This window comes from Aquarana catesbeiana, linkage group LG01, assembly GCF_042186555.1.
Source record: "Aquarana catesbeiana isolate 2022-GZ linkage group LG01, ASM4218655v1, whole genome shotgun sequence".
NCBI lineage: Eukaryota > Metazoa > Chordata > Amphibia > Anura > Ranidae > Aquarana > Aquarana catesbeiana.
The window spans coordinates 374,485,245-374,504,602 of NC_133324.1; the positions used below are offsets into that span (position 1 = coordinate 374,485,245).

At 40.1% G+C, this 19,358-nt stretch overlaps 1 protein-coding gene across 1 annotated transcript in view; it reads left to right on the forward strand.

The window, feature by feature from the left end:
- The window catches only part of SLC28A3 (solute carrier family 28 member 3), a 119,437-nt gene that overhangs the window by 21,140 nt on the left and 78,939 nt on the right, over positions 1–19,358 (forward strand). Inside the window, exons 2-6 of the mRNA XM_073633577.1 lie at positions 9,176–9,265; positions 10,018–10,076; positions 11,886–11,977; positions 13,202–13,391; positions 13,906–14,050. Coding sequence (XP_073489678.1) covers positions 9,176–9,265; positions 10,018–10,076; positions 11,886–11,977; positions 13,202–13,391; positions 13,906–14,050 — 576 coding nt within the window. The remainder of the gene's footprint in view (positions 1–9,175; positions 9,266–10,017; positions 10,077–11,885; positions 11,978–13,201; positions 13,392–13,905; positions 14,051–19,358) is intronic.

Genomic DNA, 19,358 nt, shown 5'->3' on the forward strand with positions numbered 1-19,358 from the left:
TTTATACATATTAAGATGCATGTCTTCTGGTAGTGTCTTAGGGACTGAAAGCATAGGGACAGAAAGCATATGAGGGTCAAAATGCTTCTGCATTCCCAATCATGCTTCTACTTTTCTAATGTGATGTTTCCCTTGGGGGATGCCAACCAAGTTTTTTAACCATTGATGTTGGTGCTTATTACATTTTAAGTGATTTTATGTTGTTTTGCACCTCAGCCGCCATGGGGAGGAAAATCTACAATGGCAATTTGTGAAGGCCCACATTAGCCTGTTTTAATTGTAGGAGATGAGGCATTTGGACTTAATATACAGTACATCCAGAAAGTATTCACAGCGCTTCACTTTTTCCACGTTTTGTTATGTTACAGCCTTATTCCAAAATGGATTAAATTCATTATTTTCCTTAAAATTCTACAAACAATACCACATAACAACAATGTGAAAGAAGTTTGTTTGAAATCTTTGCAAATGTATTCAAAATAAAAAACAAAAAAAATCACATGTACATAAGTATTCACAGCCTTTGCTCAATACTTTGAAGCACCTTTGGCACCAATTACAGCCTCAAGTCTTTTTTAATATGATGCTACAAGCTTGGCACACCTATTTTTGGGTAGCTTCTTTGTAGGACCTCTCAAGCTCCATCAGGTTGGATGGGGAGCATCGGTGCACAGCCATTTTCAGATCTCTTCAGAGATGGTCAATCAGGGATGATCAAGTCTGGGCTCTGGCTGGGCCACTCAAGGACATTGACAGAGTTGTCCCATAACCATTACTTTGTTATCTTGGCTGTGTGCTTAGGGTCGTTGTCCTGTTGGAAGATGAACCTTCGCCCCAATCTGAGGTCCAGGATCAAGGATGTCTCTGTACATTGCTGCATTCATCTTTCCCTCAATCCTAACTAGTCTCACAGTTCCTGCCACTGAAAAACATCCACACGGCATGATGCTGCCATCACCATGCTTCACTGTAGGGATGGTATTGGCCAGTTGATGAGCGGTGCCTGGTTTCCTCCAGACATGACGCTTGCCATTCAGGCCAAAGAGTTCAATCTTTGTTTCATCAGACCAGAGAATTTTATTTCTTATGGTCTGAGAGTTTTTCAGCTGCCTTTTGGAAAACTCCAGGGGGGCTGTTATGTGCCTTTTACTAAGGAGTGGCTTCCATCTGGCCACTTTGCCATACAGGCCTGCTTGGTGGAATGCTGCAGAGATGGTTGTTCTTCTGAAAGGTTCTCCTCTCTCAACATAGAAATGCTGGAGCTCTGTCAGAGTGACCATTGGGTTCTTGGTCACCTTCCTGACTATGGCCCTTCTCCCCCGATTGCTCAGTTTGGCCACGTGGCCCTCTCTAAGAAGAGTCCTGGTGGTTCCAAACTTCTTCCATTTATGGATGATGGAGGCCATTGTGCTCATTGGGACCTTCAATGCTGTAAACATTTTTCTGTACCCTTCCCCAGATCTGTGTCTCGATACAATCCTGTCTCTGAGGTCTACAGACAATTCCTTGGACTTTATGGCTTGGTTTGTGCTCTGACATGCCCTGTTAACTGTGAGACCTTATATAGACCGCTGTGTGTCTTTCCAAATCATGTCCAATCAACTGAACTTACCACAGGTGGACTCCAATCAAGTTGTAGAAACATCTCAAGGATGACCAGTGGAAACAGGATGCACCTGAGCTCAATTTTGAGTGTTATGGCAAAGGCTGTGAATACTTATGTACATGTGATTTACGTTTTTTATTTTTAATACATTTGCAAAGATTTCAAACAAACTTCTTTCACATTGCCATTATGGAGTTTTGTTTGTAGAATTTTCAGGAAAATAATGAATTTAATCCATTTTGGAATAAGGCTGTAGCATAACAAAATGTGGGAAAATTGAAGCGCTGTGAATACTTTCCAGATGCACTGTAATGTGCTCATACAGTGGTCATGAACTGAGAGAAAAAAAAAAAATGTTTAAATGTAGACAGACAATGTTTTTAGTATCTGTTCTTCAAAGCAAATAGTTTTACTCTTGACAATACAGATAGATGTTGAAAATTTGTTCTGGCTGCTTACGTTGGCTGAAATATTGATATATATACTGATCAGAGTGCTCGTTCATACATTTGCGTCCACAACACAATGCTTTGAATATTCACAGTGCTTTTGCTAATTTATTTACTTCTTTTTATGGTTTTGTGTACTGGCAAAGCAATTGCATGTAATACACAGGCATAAATTGGAGCAGTTGCCCATAGCAAACAATCCGCTTCTAGCTTTAATTGGCAAATCCCAGATTGCCAATATGTAAAGCTTATATGTTGCCTGTGGACATTTCATCTTGCTAGTGTCCTTTGAATATCATCTCATTCCTGTCATTTGTTTGAAATATGTTATGATAATGTTTTATTTTATAATGTATGCAAGATTGTATTAATAAAATTACAATAGTGCTCACAGTGCCATTTATGTACACAGTGCTTCACTTTGTACTCATTCACATCATAGAATGCATGAAGGTAAATAAACCTTCAGCCTTTAGAACTACTTGTTTTTAACCACCTAAAATTATGTTTCCTAATTTCCAAAAAATTTGGCAAAAAAATGATATCACCTTAGGGTGTCCAATTTCTAAAAAGTGGGCGATTTCAGAGGTGTTTGTACTGCTCTGGCATTTTAGTTTATATAGGGTGTCGAGATGGGGAAGGCTAAAAGGATCCAGAGCATCCTCAGCATAGTAGCTACTACTGGCACCCACCCTGGGCACCCAAAGCAGGTGCTGCTTCCGTCACATGATGCAGCCGAGAGAGGCATTCCATTGTTCTGAGCTGCCCTGGTCTGGCAAGTGTGTTTTATGGAGAGTGGAAGAGCTGTACTGAGGGGGCAGAGCTGTACTGAAGGGGCAGAGCTGTACTGAGGGGGCAGAGCTGTACAAAAGGGCAAAGTAGAGCTGTACTGAGGGGGCAGAGCTGTACTGAAGGGGCAGAGCTGTACAAAAGGGCGAAGTAGAGCTGTATTGAGGGGGCAGAGCTGTACCAGGGAGAAGAGCTGTACTGGAGGGGTGGGAGGCGAGCTGCAGTTGGGGGGAAAGAGCTATACTTGGGGGGAACAGTGGTGTGGGAAGGAATCTGTACTAGTGGGAGTAGGAGGGTGATCTATACGGTGGGGGGATTTTAGCTTACAGAAGGAGGGATGTGTACTGGGGGGAGGGGCATTTGGATGTGGGAGAGAGGTTTTTATTTTTTTTCTCTGTCTACTGACTGTGCAATACCCCTGTACTCTGTGTTACAAACTTCTAACCCTGCACTCTGTGCATTATGCACTCCTGACCCTTGTACTCTGTAGTTTACACACTCCTGACCCCTTCACTGTGTGCACTTCAGACTCCTGTGCTTTGTGTGGTACTTACACCTGACCCCTTCACTCTGAGTGTTATGCACTCCTGACCACTGTCCTTTGTGTGTTACATACTCTTGTCCCCTGTACTCTGTGCAATGTGTACTCCTTACCTCTTCAACCTGTGCATTGCACACTCCTGACTCCTGCACTCTGTATCTTAAGCATTTCTGATGTCTGCGATATCTCCCTCCCACTGCTCATCTTTTGTTCTTTTTGCCTTTATATGGTAAAAAAAAAAAAAAAAACAGCATTTATTAAATACCACCAAAAGAAAGCTTTGTTTCAAAAAAATATATTTAAAATGCATTTGGGTACAATGTTGTGAGTAACTGTCACAACAGTGAAAACTGAAAAAAACATCCTGGACAGGAAGAGGGTGTAAAATGCTGGTCCTGAAATAGCTAAATAATGTTTTATTAGGGTTATAAAGTAATTATGTGCAACAGTATTAATTCATCATAAACATAACAGTTATTATTATTATTTTTGCTACTACAACTCTAATGCCGCGTACACACGGTCGGACTTTTCGTCTACAAAAGTCCGACAGCCTGTCCGACATACTTCCGACGTACCTTCGGCGGACTTGCGGCAGACTTTCTTAAGAACGGACTTGCCTACACACGACCACACAAAAGTCCGACGGATTCGTACGTGATGACGTACACCGGACTAAAATAAGGAAGTTCATAGCCAGTAGCCAATAGCTGCCCTAGCATGGGTTTTTGTCCGTCGGACTAGCACACAGACGAGCGGATTTCGGGGTCCGTCGTACTTACGACGTAAAGATTTGAAGCATGTTTCAAATCTAAAGTCCGTCGGATTTGAGGCTAAAAAAGTCAGTTGAAAGTCCGGAGAAGCCCACACACGATCGGATTACCAGCCAGCTTTAGTCCGTCAGCGTCCGTTGGACTTTTGTAGACGAAAAGTCCGACCGTGTGTACGCGGCATTAGTTTTTTGCACTGGTTGCTAGTAGTTCAGCTATGCTGACAGCTCTTCTACTGGCTGTCCTAGATTTACACACACTTTATGTTAAAATCAATGACACATATTGTCACAATTAACACTGTCAAAAAAGTCCCATCAAAATCTTGCTGTGGGGCCCCATGATTGATAGTAGTAGTAGTAGTAGTAGTAGTAGTAGTAGTAGTAGTAGTGAGCTATGATAAGTCTTAGGCAAGTGGACAAACACTCAATTACTGCCAACATTCCATTCTATTGGTGCATTTTAATGTCTGGGGGCTACACAAAGATTATATTTGTGTTTATGCAAGAAAGATGCCACTAGGGATGCATCATTACGTTAATTTATAGAAGTGAGAATAGATACTGAAACATGCACGTCACTTCAATAGTAGAGCTCATCCTATGCCTGTATACTTAAAGTACACTTAAAACACTTTAATGTGATTGTAAAAGATTTTTTTTTAAACAACAAACATGTTATACTTACCTACTCTGCATCTGCAATGGTTTTGCACAGAGCAGCCCTGATCCTTCTCTTTTCTGATCCCTCGCCAGCGGTCCTGGCTCCTTCCCCCGCTGAGTTCTCGCTCCCAAACCTGCTCTGTGTACTTAAAATACTTAAAGGAGAAGTACAGCCAAAACTATCCTGCGGATAACAGGAGTGCTGTTTGTTCTGCACTCCTGTGACCCATTTTCAGCAGACAGCAGGCTGAAACAGAGCAGAGTCACCAGCTCTCTGCTCACAAGGCACTGAGAATGGAGCGATCAGCGGTGTTTGATCACTCAGTTCTCAGTCTTAGAGCCGGCGGGGGACAGATGCAGCATCTAGGTAAATATGATTCTTAAAAAAAAAATCCTGAACTTCTCTTTTAAAGTATATGCTAACAATGAACTTTTCTTATTTGGTTTGTTATATACTAGTAAAACGATTGTGTTATATCTATTCAATAAGTGTAAAAAAGTTCTGTCCAGTGTCCTGTGCAATCTTATCTCAAACGTGTTATCGAGGAGCGTGTTTGCACTACAGAACACCCCCTCCACCGTTACAGAGAAGAGGAGTGTGTAAGGGGGGGTGTTCTGTGGCCTTAATATACTTCCTGCCCTATCATTACAATGCTGCTCCCCCAGGTACATTACAGTGAGTTAGCGTTGTCACCCTAGGACAGGAAATGTGTTGCTGGCAGGTTTACTAAGGCTCGATTCACACTGGGGCAACACGACTTCAGCGCGACTTTGTACCGCGACTTCAACGCGGCTTCAGCGCGACTTTAGCGCGACTTCAGCGCGACTTCGGCAAATTACGAGGCGACTTGAAGTCGCCTCCATGACAGGCGACTTCGCCTGTGGCCAATCACCTCTCTGGGAGGGAGGGGGGGGAGGGGTTTTCCCTGCAAAGTCGCTTGACTTTACAGAGAGATCCGACTTGCAGGCGACTTACATTGAGTTGAATGGGTACAAGTCGCCTACAAGTCGGATAGAAGTAGTACAGGAACCTTTTCTGAAGTCGGAGCGACTTCAGTAGTGTCAATTAAGACGCTCCCATTGCCTACCATGATAATCTAAATGCAAAGCGACTTGGGGCGACTTGGGGCGACTTGAGGGCGTACAAGTCGGATCCCAAGTCGCCCCAGTGTGAACCGACCCTTAGTGAAAATAAAAGAAAATTGGCCTGTAAAAAATAATATGAATGTAGCCACCGCTTCCAAAGTCTGGTATACTTCTTTATATTACATATTTTTCTTGGGTTTAGGCACACTTTAACTGCAGGGCAACTGTGAAGAACAATCTATGAGAGGTCAGCCTATGCAGAGCAAAAGCACCATGAAAGTCTCTGCTCCAACAAAAGTGACAGATGCTTTACTTTGAGTAAGGGCTTTATTTACGTGGTGATCTAGCTCAAGTGCTAGAGAGAAATCTAACTACATGAAGCAGAACTAGAACTAGTACTGCAGCATGACAAAGCCACTCTTTCTGCTTCGCGGAAACCCTAACACCTCTCCTTACAGTTCCACTAGTTAATTGTGACTGGCATATTATACATTGTTCTTTTGATGATATCTTATGTTTATGTTTATAACAAATTTATTTTGCTAACTATAGCTTTTATTCTATTCTATTGAATTCTTGAGATTTGGACTTTGCACAACAGGAATTGTCTATATATGGAGCAGTATACTGTATTTACAGGCTTAAAAATTGTGGCAATTCCTCCTATCCCTAGAGGTGAGGTGTGTATTTGTAATGTGGGAGTAAAAAGTTATGAGTGTTGTGATTCCACTGTAGGTTGCAGTTGCTGATTTATTTGATATTTATAGCTACGACTGACTTATGAATTACTGACTCAGAAAGAGTTATTATGAATAGTGGTATGATTATCACTGTGTAGTCATACATATTTCCTAATTTTTTAATGAGTCCACCATATGGGTACACCTAAGGTCACAAAAGAACAACTTTTAACATCAAGTTTAATCAAAATTACTGTAAAAGGCAGTGCTGGAAAATAATGGAGGCTACACAAAATATTGACACTTTGGGCCCAATTTGGACATCTCCTCACTTTTGTTGCAAGCTTTAGACATTAATGGCTGTGTTGAGTTATTTTGAGGGGACAGCAAATTTACACTGTTATACAAGCTGCACACTCACTACTTTACATTGTAGCAAAGTATCATTTCTTCAGTGTTGTCACATGAAAAGATATAATAAAATATTTACAAAAATGTGGGGGTGTACTCACTTTTGTGATATACTGTATAAGCACCGTGAGACCTCCTTTGTTGAAACCAGTATATCTGGTAAGCTGCCTTGCATGACTAGTCTTATCCCAGTGTTGGACCATTAGAGCGAATTTTCCCTACCGAGAAGTACTGTTTCACAGAGTTTTAGTTTGTTGGAATTGGGACTTTTTTCAGACTATTTCACAAATTATTCACACTTTTTGGATTTGTGCATCTGAACTTTTCCTGGACTTCATAATTTTTATGATTGGGTTATTTATTTATTTATGCACTAGCACAGTGGTTTCATTTTATAATTGCATTTATGTATGTGATAAGTACATTTTTTTCATTAATAAGGTCATATATTGGTAATCACACGTATTTGCTAATTGTCAGCTTGTATGAAATTTAAAGGGGTAAGTGCACTTGTTGTTTATTTATATTATTGGTTAAGTCCGGTGTTCAGATTTGAATAGGTGCTGCTGCTATTATTGGTCAGAGTGTGGGTCTTTTGATTTTTTACTTCTAAAAGACAAGAGTTCTAAACACTCTCCAGGCCATTCAGAAAATAGGTAAATCTTTAGGCCAGGTTCACATGATTGCAGTGCAATACTACAAACACGTTAAAGTGGAACTTTCACTCTCTCAATCACTATTTTTAATCCTCATGCTGCTAACATTAGTAAATGGATAAGAAAGTATATCATAATTACTTGCTTTAAACTTTTTTTGTATTTCTTCAGTTACTTCCTGGTTTCCAGGCCTAGGTAAATGATGTCATACTTCCCAGGAGTCTATAGGAAGGGAGGGGGGGTTCTCAGCTCAGTCCATGCTTAAGCTGGGGGCAGATGGATTCCAGGAAGTAAATGCTACATGAATCATCTGCTCTTACTCAAGATGGCCACAGCCAGAAATGTCAGGGGGTATTTTTCAAAATGGTTTCTCAGTAAAATAAAACAACCAATTTGTTTAACGACCTGGTTATTGGAACGGGATCTGGTCATTAAGTCAGGAGTACCTGTAGCTTATTGACTCTAATGCCCACTTCATAGCCAGGCATTTCCTTTACACTAATAAATAGTTCCTCTCTGAAGAGGTTAGTGTTCAGCTGAGGTATGTTACTGGTTGACCAACGTCAGAGGCATCAGTTTGTACAAGCAACTATTGACTGAAATTAATAGTGGTTAACACTGATCTCTTACACAATACTACCCTCAGCTCTTGAAAAGCTCTCTCTGACTATTTATTCAATTCAGGACTAGACTCCTTTAGTGAGGGCCGTAAGTGAAGCTGCTATAGTAACAGTGTTGCCTATTGAAGGCTTTACGGTCCCTGCGCAATGCTATTTACCATCCCTGCCCAATGCTGTAGCCCAGATTCCAGGCTCCTCCCATACCTATCATGCATTGTTTTGGATTGCCTGATAACAAGCCTTACAAATGAAGTCTTGAACTGCCAGGATCTTCTGTAGGTGGGAATCCTAGTCAAGACAAAAAAAAAACATATTCTAGCTATGCCTAAGCATATCCTTTTTGAGGGGCTAATAAAGAATGCAGTCCATCGTATTTTGAAAAGAGGCCGGGCTGATACAAATTGTTTGTGTATCCCACATCAGCCATAAACCCCTCCACCACATCTGTGTGAGAAACCTAGATTACACATACACACCATTCACAATCCTGCCCGCCAGCAGCTCAAATAAATATAAATATATACATATATAGTTTTAGAGCAAGCAAGGGTCAAACCAACTGTTACTTCCTATCCCATTGATGATAGTTACAAAGACATGATGTGGGGGGATCTCATTATTATTGATATCTGTGTCCCTTTGTGGGACCACTGAGTAAGAGGAGGTTTCCCTAACAGGAGTAAAAGCATGACAGAGGTTCTAACACTTTGCCATTCTGGCAGTCCACACCAACCTCTAAAACTATAAATTAGAAAAACTTTTGCTGGACATTCAAATTCTAGAACTGTTAGGGAATTTATGATCTACATTCCATTAAAGACTCAGCTACAGCTTATTGCGTTTATATTTTTTATATTTTTTTTTACAAATGGTTAATAGTACACATAACCTGTTTTTCTTATTAGAATGATGATTCTGAATACAAGGACACACCTAACAATAATGATTTCCAAGACAGGAAGCATGCAAATAAAGATTCTATCATTATAAGTCAGGTAAGATGAGCCAATAATATGAGTACATTTTTTAAAGTAGAACTTTTGAATGCTATTTAATCACCAACAATCACCTATCCTGTATTTCTGAGTTAAATCATCATTAAATTTAGCATGATTCAAAGGTCCCCAGAAAAGTTTTGTGGCAGAAAGTTTACTGTATATCAATTCACTGCACATTTCCATTGCTGATAATGACTTCTGCCCACCAATAATGAGCTTCAGAGATAAAAATTGGGCAGTCAGTTACATAGTAAGGACATACTTGTGTGGCAGCATTGACACTGCAGCCCTTATTCTCATGAAAGCATCCCCCAAGTCAATTACACACATATACCCAATGTTAAGATGGCTTGTTTTGTACTACCCTTACACAGAACACTAAGTAGATTCAGTAATTAGCTCATGTGTGGGAAGAAAGTAACTTTCCTCCTTGAACATAATTTGTTTAATTATAATTTAGGTAGATTGAAATGTAAATCCAGTTGCATCATTATAGTATTGTGTATTTGTGCAGTCTTCATGAAAAGTGACTTCAAAGTAATACTGAACATGTGGATCTATAACATATGCAAGCTAGAACTACTGATCCTTAACCTAATACAGACAGCTTGTGACAACAATATGGAGAAATTGTTTGTGATGTCTTTCTAAATTGTAGTTACAAACCTCATTAATATTTAAAATGTTTATTAGCGTATTTAGAATTTCTTTTATTGATTCTTTATCACTTTTTTGGATCTTCCATTTAGCTAGAAGACAGTTCAATGCCTCGGGCTAAATATGATGATACAGATGCAAAACATAAGAGGTAAACTATTTATTTATCAAATATACCGTAACTACAATAGCCAAAGATCTAAGTAAAAGATACTTTCTCAATGTATAGCAATTGAAAAGTACTTCTTGGGTTCAAATATTAGTACCTAGGCATGAGAAAAGCATATTAGAGGAATTTTGTTGTCAGTCTACCGCTGAGAGGAGGAAAGCATTCCTCATACTCCCACACTCCAGTGACCACTGATATTAGGACTATTGAGGCATTGTAACTTTCTGGCAGCTCTCAAGATGAAGAGCTGCAGCAGGGGACTGGGCTGTGCAATTACACCTGGATTTATATGATTATGTCTTCCTTTGGCAAGTATCCTCGACTGGGAAATAAATCTTGAGCCTGGGTGTCGCCTGAGCAAAGACAGTGCCATCCTACTGCAGAGAAAGAAAAATGAGCTCTTTAAGGAGCAAATACAATTATACTTATGGATTCATTAGCACATCACTTAACATGAAAAAATAGATTGGAGGCTAGGTCTGTTTTAAACAAAAGGTAATTTTTTAAGACTCAGGCAGAAAATTTGCTCTCTTTTGAAAACATTCCATTTGCTTCCAAGTCATGTGCTACCAATATTTGTGTAACTTTGTCTGCATCAAATAAGTAGAAAAATAGCAGGTACTTCCCTGCAAGCTTCGATTCCCACACCACCACCAATGACAGGAGCTGGTTCCCTGTAGTTGTCAGCCACTACAGTAGACTCCATGACTGCTCCAAAAGAACAAAGGGGAACTGCTCACTGTATTGAAAGCCTTAAATCTGTTTATAAACCAATTCAATAAGCAGACCAGTCCATTCAAGGTACAAAACATAATAACAAATTTAATTTAATAAAGACCTTACTCATAAGCGCATTAGAGTGTTTTGTACCTTGGATGGACTGGTCTGTTTGTTGGATCAAATAATAAACAGATTTGAGGCTTCCAATTCAGTAAGTGGCTCCTTGGAGCAGTTGCATCGAAAAGGTTGGTATAGTGATAATAATTTTCTGTGCAACCATTAAATAGCGCAGTGGCCTATAAAATTTAGAATGCAATCTTTGTGTAGTCATGATTCGACTGTCTACAGTCAGGTGAGCACGTTTCTTCTTAGAGAGTGAAAGGATGAGAAGGTTTGACAATCTCAAAGTGCAAACAATAAAGAAGTTTGAATAACTACAAAATTATATTTAACACTGAGGGCCTGTTCACATTAGTGTGTTGTGGTACCATGTGGAAAAAAGCATGGATTCCAGCAATTACAATGCAGTACTACATCATAAAGTGACCCATCAGGCACAGTACGATGCTATTCCCCAATGCACTTGCGTTTTAGCTCATTACAATGCTGAATGTGATCTGTGTGTTGTAGTGCACTGCATTAAAAAAATGCTGCATGTCCAGTTTTAGTGCATTGTGGAGTTTTGGAAGATCATTGGGTTTCCTATTGGTCCAAACAAATGGGCTGTTTATCTCAAAATGCATAGTCACGCACTGGTATGAACAGGACTTTTATGGTTGGGTAGATGTTTTTTAATTGATTTCCCTCTGCTCTTATATTCTACTATGGAAGTAAACCAAGAGCTCCACATCAAAATAGGCTGATAAAACATTGATATAGCAGATGCAGATATCTCTAATGATAATTTAGTAGTATTAGCACTGTTGTATTTAAACACAGGGCACCTGTAAGCCTGTATCAGAGTAGAGAGCAATTGCCAAAGCATAACCATCATGGTAACATTTATAGGTACCGCAAAGTCAACACTGTTCACTTTATGTCTTTTTCATCTCCTTAAATCTTTCCTCACAGTTGCTTTGAAATGAAATATGATGCTGCATGTACCTTCTACAGGAAACATAAAACTATAATGAAGTATGTCATCTATAGCATTTTGTTGGCAGGTAAGCATATAATACCACTGAGCTAGACAGTTTCAAAGATATCATTCCTAGCAAGAGAATGATTTGCAAGACACGATACTTACAAACAGTATATATATTTCATTTACCTGATCGTGTTGTTTCTGTAATAAAACTGGCAATAGGCCTGTACATACTTAAAGGATCAGTCCACCCAAAATAAATAACTTAGTGTTTGATAGATTCAGGAGCCTTAAACCACCTGGCCCTTTTTTCTCTCTCAGGGACTCAGAGATGTTTGCATTGGATTTCCTCAAGCTAAACAATTGCTATGTCCTCATGGGGGAATCCCAATCTCCCTGTTGAATTCCTTATTCGTTTAATATTAAGAGGATGCAACTAGACTTGTGCACAACGGGAAATTTTGTTTAGTTTTGGTTTGTTGTCATTCGTAAAAAACATAACTTCGTTCTGTTATATTCATTATGTTACGTTAATTTGTTTTCCGATAATTCGTTATTATTCGTAGAGTGTCGACATTCGTTATACTGAATCTTGAATAATGTCGAATTCAATCGTTATATCCGCTATAATTTCTTTCATATTAGTTGAAATTCGATATTTATGTATGTATATTGATTTGTGATAATGATTCGTAGTTTGGAAAGTCGTTTGTTTATTGAATCTATTAACACACACAATGACAATATCTCTTCTCCTCTGCTCAAATACAACACAACACCCTTCTCACTCAGTTCTCAGGAATGCACTTTGCCAGTAATCCAACCTCCAGGACAAAATGAATCAGCTGATAGGACTGTAAGATTTACTTTGAGATGACCTTTTGCTTCATTAGATCTTTAACGAATTACCGAATCATGTCGAATTCATTCGTTATATTCACTATAATTTCTTTCGTATTAGTTGAAATTCGTTATTTTTTTATTCGGACATTCGGATGCATCCGAATGTCCGAAAGATGCAAAATTCTGCCGAATTTCGATTTGTTACGAAACGCATTGCACATGTCTAGATGCAACACCCATACCTGAAACACTAGGTGGTCAGGGAGAGTTTTAAGACCTATAGCAGTAACATTTCACATTGCATGACCTAGAAGTGAACAGTGAATAGAAAACTCTTTTTTGGATATAGCGACTATTTGGTTGCTACTTATATGACAATTCTTTCTATTGTTTCAGTCATTGTTTCAAAATGTGAATGGTAATTCTGTGTGTTCTAAAGCGCTCTTTGTGTTTTCCTTAGGTCTCCTGGCATTGGTGATTGCAGCTTGCAGCTTGAACTTCAGAAGAGCATTAGCTCTCTTTGTACTTACTATACTGGTCATCTTTTTCGTATGCTGGGATTTATTTATTGACAGATATGAAGGCAAAATTGTGACATTCTTCTCACCGGTTGGAGCATTCCTCAAGAAACAATGGTTTTGGATGAAATGGTAAATAAATATTATTGCTGGGTTTACCTTTTATGATTACTACACAATCAATGCCCACATGCACAACTGAAAGTGGAACTAAACTCTTTTAATCAATATTACCTATTTTAATCTTTATACTGCTAGCATTAATACATAGACAGGAAAGTATATCATATTTGCTTGTTTTAAACTGTTTTGTTTACATTTATTCAGTTACTTCCTGATTTCCAGGCCTTGGCAAATTATGTCATACATCCTAGGAGTCTTCAATTTGTGGTCCTCAGATACAGTTTAGTTCCGTTTGAATCTCTGTAGTATGCTGTCTATGATTACTATGATTACTATTATCGTAAAAAGTTTATTTTTGTTTTTAATATTAAACGTGAATTAAATGGCATTTTCAATTTGTGGTCCTCAGATACAGTTTAGTTCCGTTTGAATCTCTGTAGTATGCTCTCTATAATTACTATTATCGTAAAAAGTTTATTTTTGTTGGCTATGTTGAATTTTACACTTACTGTCTTATCCTTAGGGTAATATGGCTAAGCCTTGTCGCTGGCATTATATTGTGGCTTATTTTTGACACTGCAAGAATGGGAAGCAATCAACTGATTTCCTTTGGTGGTCTTGTGATGTATATACTCCTAATGTTCATATTCTCTAAACACCCAACTAAGGTATGGAACAAATTTCTGGAAATATACAAAAACTGATCCTTTCACTACAATCAAAAGGAACAAATTATTATTTTTTTTTTATTTTAAAAGCTATTTAAAAGCTATTCAAATATGGAATAGCTAACTTAAAGTGAAAATAAAGACTACATGCAGTATGTAGCCTTTATTTCCACTTTAAAGTACCTATTGTATATTTTAATATACACTGCTCCTGAAATTCAACCCCAATGTCGAGAGCTCTATGCATGGCTCCCAACTGTTCCTGATTTCGAGGGACTGTCCCTAAATTTGTAACAATGTCCATCTGTCCCTCTTTCCCCCTTATTTGTCCCTTATTTTGGTCAGACCCATATAGTTGTATAAAAATGGCACTTTTTATCTTTCAAAAAGTATTTCCCAGTGCTAACCTTTCATCCAAATTCTAAATCGCTGCATTTTGCATTTGAGAATTTTGAAAGTCAGTTTAAAGGAATAGTAGTGGTAAAAAAAAGCACTTGTGGATTTGATTAACCTTTTTTTTGGTTAATTCTCCTTTAAGGGGGGTGTGACAGGGGATGTGTCCTATGCCTACATACATTTGCTAGTAGGTGTCCCTCATTCCCCTCTCAAAATGTTGGGAGGTATGTTCTACCCTGTTTCCCTGAAAATAAGACCTAGCGTGATTGTCGGTGATGGCTGCAATATAAGCCCTACCCCCCAAATAAGCCCAAGTCCTTGTAGGTCTTATTTTCAGGGTAGGGCTTATTTTCAGGGGAAACAGGGTAGGGCTTATTTGGGGGGTAGGGCTTATATTGCAGCCATCACCGACATTCATGCTAGGTCTTATTTTCGGGGAAACAGGGTATGACACATGGGGAGCTGGAGCTTCTGCATCGTGTGACTGGACCAGATCAGATTGAAGTAGAGGATTTACACAGAACTTTTTTATCAGCCCTATACAGTATAGGTAATAGGAGTCTAGGGGATTTGGAAAAGCAGATTTATTTACCTGATCCTTCATTCCTGCAGGCTTCTCTGTGTTTTTTGACCTGTCCCTACAGACTCTTCTTTCCCACGCTCTGGTGGTCTAAGGTCCCCAGACATCATAAAAACTGATGAAGGGCTTGTGGTCCTGCACTGGACGTGAGGAAGCCAAATGCCACATACACACGACCGGTTTTGCCGTCGGAATAAACTCCGAACCCAGATGGAATTCCATTCAAGCGGTCTTGCCTACACATGGTCAAACCAAAGTCCGACCGTCCAGAACGCGGTGACGTACAGCATGTACGATGGGACTAGAAAAAAGGAAGTTCAATAGCCAGTAGTCAATAGCTTCCGTCTCGTACTTGCTTTAGAGCATGCATCGTTTTTGGTCCTTCGGAACAGCATACAGATGAGCGCTTTTCCAGATAGGAATTGGTTCTGTCGGAAATATTTTGAACATGTTCTATTTCTAGGTCCGTCAGAATTTTCGAAAATAAGAAGTCCAATGAGGCATACACACGATCGGAATATACGATGAAAAGTTTCCGTCTGACTTTTTCTGTCAGACATTCCGCTCGTGTGTACGCGGCTTAAGGACAACTCACCACTGGAGCATGGGGGAGCACTGTCTGCCAGGAGTGTGGAGGATCGGGTAAGTAAAGTAATTTTACCGTCCCCTACATTAAATGAGTAGTTAAAATGGATCTAGGGCCTGAAGTTTTTTTACCTCAATGCACTCTCTGCATTAAGGTAAGAGATACCTCAATATCTGTTCTATTTACAACCCTTCCAACACTCATCTGACTCCTGTCCCCGCTCCAGCACCTCTCCCCTCCCTTCCTGCTTTCACAGGTGAAACTGAGGGCAGCCGAGCCATAAGCTTCTGCTGCTGTCAGTCAACCTTCTGTGAGGAGGTGGTGGGCTTACCAGCACTTTGTTGTCTATGGATGCACACAGCGCAGCTTGAGAGCCCACACACACAGGTGCCTCCTTAGCACACAGCTTGCTGAGGAGGTACCCAGAACAGGGAAAATCTGATATCACCAGCGGGTGACTGCCTGAGGAGCAGAAAAGGATGTTTTCTGTGCAATATAGTTGCACGGATCAGGTAAGTATAAACTTTTTCATTTATAGAAAAAAATAGACTTTAGTATCTCAACATATATATATATATATATATATATATATATATATATATATATATACAGTATCTCACAAAAGTAAGTACACACCTCACATTTTTGTAAATATTTTATTATATATTTAATGTGACAACACTGAAGAAATGACACTGCTACAATGTAAAGTAGAGATTGTACAACTTGTATAACCGTGTAAATGTGCTGTCCCCTCAAAATAACTCAACACACATTAATGTCTAAACCTCTGGCAACAAAAGTGAGTACACCCCATAAGTGAAAATGTCCAAATTGGGCCCAATTAGCCATTTTCCCTCCCCAGTGTCATGTGACTCATTAGTGTTACAAGATCTCAGGTGTGAACGGGGAGCAGGTGTGTTAAATTTGGTGTTATATCTCTCACTTCCTCATACTGGTCACTGGAAGTTCAACATGGCACCTCATGGCAAAGAACTCTCTGAGGATCTGAAAAAATGAATTGTTGCTCTACATAAAAATGGCCCAGGCTATAAGAAGATTGCCAAGACCCTAAAATTGAGCTGCAGCACGATGGCCAAGACCATACAGCGGTTTAACAGGACAGGTTCCACTCAGAACTTAGCATCATATCCAGAGGTTGTCTTTGGGAAATAGACGTATGAGTGCTGCCAGCATTTCTACAGAGGTTGAAGGGGTGGGGGGTCAGCCTGTCAGTGCTCAGACCATACACCGCACACTGCATCAAACTGGTCTGCATGGCTCTCATCCTAGAAGGAAGCCTCTTCTAAAGATGATGCACAAGAAAGCCGCAAACAGTTTGCTGAAGACAAGCAGACTAAGGACATGGATTACTAGAACCATGTCCTGTGGTCTGATGAGACCAAGATAAACTTATTTGGTTCAGATGGTGTCAAGCGTGTGTGGTGGCAACCAAGTGAGGAGTACAAAGTCTACAGTCAAGCGTGGGAGTGGGTGGGAGTGTGATGGTCTGGGGCTGCATAAGTGCTGCCGGCACTGGGGAGCTACAGTTTATTGAGGGAACCATGAATGCCAACATGTACTGTGACATACTGAAGCAGAGCATGATCCCCTCCCTTCAGAGACTGGGCCGCAGGGCAGTATTCCAACATGGTAACGACCCCAAACACACCTCCAAGACGACCACTGCCTGGCTAAAGAAGCTGAGGGTAAAGGTGATGGACTGGCCAAGCGTGTCTCCAGACCTAAACCCTATTGAGCATCTGTGGGGCATCCTCAAATGTAAGGTGGAGGAGCGCAAGGTCTCTAACATCCACCAGCTCTGTGATGTCCTCATGGAGGAGTGGAAGAGGACTCCAGTGGCAATCTGTGAAGCTCTGATGAACTCCATGCCCAACAGGGTTAAGGCAGTGCCGGAAAATAATGGCGGCCACACAAAATATTGACACTTTTGAACACATTTGGCCCAATTTGAACATTGTAGCCAGCTGTACACTCACTACTTTACATTGTAGCAAAGTGTAATTTCTTCAGTGTTGTCACATGAAAAGATATAATAAAATATTTACAAAAATGTGAGGGGTGCATATACTGTATATACTGCGTGTGTATATACAGTGGGGACGGAAAGTATTCAGACCCCCTTAAATTTTTCACTCTTTGTTATATTGCAGCCATTTGCTAAAATCATTTAAGTTCATTTTTTTCCTCATTAATGTACACACAGCATCCCATATTGACAGAAAAACACATAATTGTTGACATGTTTGCAGATTTATTAAAAAAGAAAAACTGAAATATCACATGGTCCTAAGTATTCAGACCCTTTGCTCAGTATTTAGTAGAAGCACCCTTTAGATCTAATATAGCCATGAGTCATTCATTTTGGGAAATATGCAACAAGTTTTTCACACCTGGATTTGGGGATCCTCTGCCATTCCTCCTTGCAGATCCTTTCCAGTTCTGTCAGGTTGGGTGGTAAACGTTGGTCGACAGCCATTTTTAGGTCTTTCCAGAGATGCTCAAATGGGTTTAATCAGGGCTCTGGCTAGGCCATTCAAGAACAGTCACGGAGTTGTTGTGAAGCCACTCCTTCGTTATTTTAGCTGTGTGCTTAGGGTCATTGTCTTGTTGGAAGGTAAACCTTTGGCCCAGTCTGAGGTCCTGAGCACTCTGGAGAAGGTTTTTGTCCAGGATATCCCTGTACTTGGCCGCATTCATCTTTCCCTCAATTACAACCAGTCGTCCTGTCCCTGCAGCTGAAAAACACCCCCACAGCATGATGCTGCCACCACCATGCTTCACTGTTGGGACTGTATTGGACAGGCGATGAGCAGTGTCTGGTTTTCTCCACACATACCGCTTAGAATTAAGGCCAAAAAGTTCTATCTTGGTCTCATCAGACCAAAGAATCTTATTTCTCGCCATCTTGGAGTCCTTCAGGCCTTTTTTCAGCAATCTCCATGCGGGCTTTCATGTGTCTTGCATTGAGGAGAGGCTTCCGTCGGGCCACTCTGCCATAAAGCCCTGACTGGTGGAGGGCTGCAGTGATGGTTGACTTTCTACAACTTTCTCCCATCTCCCGACTGCATCTCTGGAGCGCAGCCACAGTGATCTTTGGGTTCTTCTTTACCTCTCTCACCAAGGCTCTTCTCCCCGATAGCTCAGTTTGGCCGGACGGCAAGCTCTAGGAAGGGTTCTGGTTGTCCCAAACGTCTTCCATTTAAGGATTATGGAGGCCACTGTGCTCTTAGGTGTAGAATCATCTCAAGGATGATCAGAAGAAATGGACAGCACCTGAGTTAAATATATGAGTGTCACAGCAAAGGGTCTGAATACTTAGGACCATGTGATATTTCAGTTTTTCTTTTTTAATAAATCTGCAAAAATGTCAACAATTCTGTGTTTTACAGTCAATATGGGGTGCTGTGTGTACATTAAAGAGGAAGAAAAATGAACTTAATGAACGAGAGAGAGAGATAGAGAGAGAGAATTCATAAAGTATTTAGGCCCCCTTTCACTTTTTTCAATTTTGTTATGTTGCAGCCTGATACTACAGTTGTTTAAAATAATTATTTTCTCATTAATCTACTTTCAGTACCCCATAATGACAAAGTGAAAACAGAATTTTAGAAATGTTTGCAAATGTATGAAAAAGGAGAAACTGAAACATCACATTGGCATATGTATTCAGACCCTTTGCATCAACATTTGAAATTTAGCTTAGGTGCCTCCCATTTTTCTTG